This window comes from Hydra vulgaris, chromosome 09 (genome assembly GCF_038396675.1).
Source record: "Hydra vulgaris chromosome 09, alternate assembly HydraT2T_AEP".
Classification (NCBI taxonomy): Eukaryota; Metazoa; Cnidaria; class Hydrozoa; order Anthoathecata; family Hydridae; genus Hydra; species Hydra vulgaris.
Genome location: NC_088928.1, coordinates 18,028,034 through 18,031,662, shown reverse-complemented (window position 1 = coordinate 18,031,662; position 3,629 = coordinate 18,028,034). Strand labels below are relative to the sequence as shown.

At 29.9% G+C, this 3,629-nt stretch overlaps 1 protein-coding gene across 1 annotated transcript; it reads right to left on the bottom strand.

The window, feature by feature from the left end:
* Positions 1-1,809: 1,809 nt before the first annotated feature.
* LOC124811124 (potassium voltage-gated channel subfamily A member 10) lies at positions 1,810-3,422 on the bottom strand. Its single transcript, XM_065804930.1, has one exon. The coding sequence runs from the start codon at positions 3,301-3,303 to the stop codon at positions 2,047-2,049; it is 1,257 nt and encodes a 418-aa protein (XP_065661002.1). The 5' UTR covers positions 3,304-3,422; the 3' UTR covers positions 1,810-2,046.
* Positions 3,423-3,629: the final 207 nt, after the last annotated feature.

The window sequence follows — 3,629 nt, the reverse complement described above, 5'->3', positions numbered from 1 at the left end:
AAAATTTTCACTATTGTTATGCTGATTTTAGATATATAATAATCAATAATAAAAACAGTTTGAAATTTTTACACACGTACTTAGTTTTGAGAGCATTACAATCCTAATTTCTTTTAAATAGTCATCAAAATCGGTCCAATCAAAATCGGTCCAATTAAAAGACGATTCCCAAAATTCTGTTAAACTTCTTAGTCTATTTCAATTCCCATTGATTACTATTTCCGAAGTTTCATTTCATTTTTAACTCAACTCAGTCTTAATCATTTACACTGCTTTTTGGAGGACGCCATTTTGAATGGAAAACCGATATCATGATATAAAAAATGCGGGACAATGTTAAACACAAACCACTAATATCTATATCCTTAAACTACAAAATACTACTATTGCGGAAATTATCAAATATTTTAGATAAGTTGCATGGCTAAATTTATGAACTAGATTATCAACAACCGGTAATTTTTTAAAAGAAATCCGCAGAAGAGAGAAAATGCGTATCATATTTACTTCCGTGAAAGGTTCAAATTTGCCAACTAATTTATTATACGGGGGATGTCACCTACCACCCCACCCCCCTTCGCACCGGCTTTGTACTTATTCATCATGTTCAATTTTTTCTATCCTAGCAAGATATGTTTTCTTAACAGTAGAGGCAGTACTGTGAGAAGTTGATAAGACAATAGTTTTTGCGTAAAAAAAAATTTTCCCCTTCCAATCTGTCCTTCAGTCGTTTAAGGCACTTATCTTCCGCACCAGACAATTTCCCTTTTTAAGACATATCACTTATATCATTTAGAAAACACTTGTAGAGTAGAGCGGGGCATATCGGGACAGTGGGGCATAACGAGACAGTTATGCATGAAGCTTTATATCTCAGCTAAAAATAATTTTTTTTTCAAAATTTTTTGATGATAAAACATTTTTTGTTATTGCGCTTTATTATTATTAAAAAAAAAATAATTTTAGAAATACTAAAATGCATTAAAAGTATCAAGATGCATCAGTAAGTTTGCGAAAAACAAAATTTGTGTATTTTTTTAAGGGACAAAAGATTTATCTTAAACTATTGCGAATTTGCTTTTTTTATAAAAAGTTTATATTTTTCAGACATTATTTTTTATTCTCTTTTAGAATCTGGTTTTAAAAAATGATTTGGAACTGAACTTTTTGAATAGTATTAATTTCAGGAAAATGACTCTTGTGGGGCATATCTGACAGAAGTGCAAAGCAATTGCAAAAACTGGCATAAGTGTGAATTGGCATAAGTGCACCGAATAAAATTGCAAATATTGGTTTAAGTGCAAATTGGCATTAGTTAATTGGCATAAGCGCTCGAAAAAATTTGCAAAGATTGGCATAAGTGTGGATCTTTATGTCAATGTTTTCAAATTCTTTTGGCGCACTTATGCCAGTTTTTGCAAATTTTTTCAAGGCGCTTATACTAGTTCATACATAAACCAATTTATGCTTTGCACTTATGCCAGTTCGTATTTGTGCCAGTTTTTGCAACTGCTTTGCACATATGAAAATGCTTGCAAATTCTTTTGGTGCACATACGCCAGTTTGCACTTATGTTAATTTGGACTTATGATAATATTTGAAAAAGTTTTCGGCGCACTTATCCCGATTCGCACTTTTTAGCACAATTATGCAAATATTTGCCTATTTTTTTAAGCGCACTTTAGCCTGTTCGCAGTTGTGTCAGTTTTTGTAACTGATTCACGCCTATGACAGTTCGCGCTTATGCCAATTTGCACTTATGCCAGTTCGCACATACGAAATTCACACTTATTCAGTGTGAGCTGTGAGTATGCATGTATGTTTTTTTTGTGAACAAAAGTTTTTTTCTCAGGTTTCATATAATAAATCTATCATAAAATATAATTAACTTTTTTTTCTTTAAATCTAATAATTAAAAAACTACTATGTAGCATAGTTTGTGTTTTTCATGCTTTTCAAACTTTCAACAAAGTTCAATTTTGAAATGTCCACGCTCACATAATTATTTACATTTTTTTTAGATAATTTAACTTTCAAATCCATTGTTTATTCAGCTGTAATATAAATTTTCTTTCTCTTCATTTTTCGTGTTCTTAATTCAAATAGAATTGAAGCAATAACAACGCAACACACGACTCCTAGTAACATTTGGAAATAAATATTATAGAAACTTTCATACCAAGTTGGAAAGTATACCGTTTCTATTTTCAGAAGTTTCTTAAACATATTTTCTGGAACAGTATATTGTTCTTCTTCAAAAGCTTTGTAGCACGATGTATATTCTTTAAGAATATCACTTTGCGTCACTATAAAATTTATTGAAAATTCTCTTTTAAACCTTGAAACAACTGCTAATTCAACATTGTTAGTTTTTGATTTCACTAAAATTGATGGTTTAATCCACGCTGCCACATTTTCTTTCATGAGTGCAGCAAATACCTTGCCTTTGCGCACGTTTTGAATTACTTCTTCATAAGATTCGGATTCCGTAACCGTTGCATTGAAATCATTTAACGCTAATCTTTTTTCTGCTGAATCTTTAAACACTGAAACATTTTTGTTGAGAATGCTGATTCCAGATTCTCCAAATATAGAATCAGTAATTAAAGCCGTCATTAGGTTACAATTAAGAACTCCAAAAATAATGTAAATTACAGCTAAAACTCGACCAAATAACTTTTTCGGTATAACATCTCCATAGCCAACAGTCATAAGAGTTACAAAACTCCACCAAACACCAGTTCCAGCTCCTCTATAAAAAGATGAATTAAATTCTGAGTTTTCACGATGCTCAATTAACCATATCAAAATTCCAGTATAAGCAGATATTAAAAGTAAAATTATAACAACCACATAGTTTTCGTTAAAAGCATTGAAAATTTTATTTAAAATATAGATTTGGTTTTTATTAACTACAACAATTATGTTAGTCCCTTTGAAAAATTCAATCGCTGTGTATTTCTGGTCTTTGTATTGTTTGTTTAGCTCACCTGTTGTTTGACTGGAAATATAGGGTCCCCAAATCAATAACTCATCGGATGAGGTATCAGAAATATTGTTTGTTAGTTTTAAAAAATCTTTTCGAGATTCAGCAACTTTTTTAAACTGAGGCACCATTTTAAAATTGTATGCGTTTTCACAATATATGTCCATTTTTTCTATAAACTTGACAAGCATTCCAGTTGTTTTGTTGTTTTCATCAAAAATATACGGAGGCAATGGCCAATATCTTATCTCTACTATGTGTTGTGGTAAAATGGTTGAAAAATGAAAAAATATCAGTGTTATAATGAAAGTGAACATTACCTTCCCTAACGATGTTGATAATAATTATACAGGTAGACTTAAACAAACAAAACTTTAATTTGCTATTTGTAAACTCGTTACTTTATAATATATTGAACAAATTGCATAACGAGTACGATATAATAATCAAAAAGTTCAACATCATCAACAATTTATTGCGCTTTTAAACTTTAAAATTTTTGAATGAGAGTCTTGAATTTTACCTTTGAAAATCTATTTGTTAAATATATGAATATACTTTTGTTAAATTTGAAACGACTTGTTAAATTTTAAACATGTAAAAAAAAAATTAATTTCAAAACAATATCTTGAAAAATTCTTTT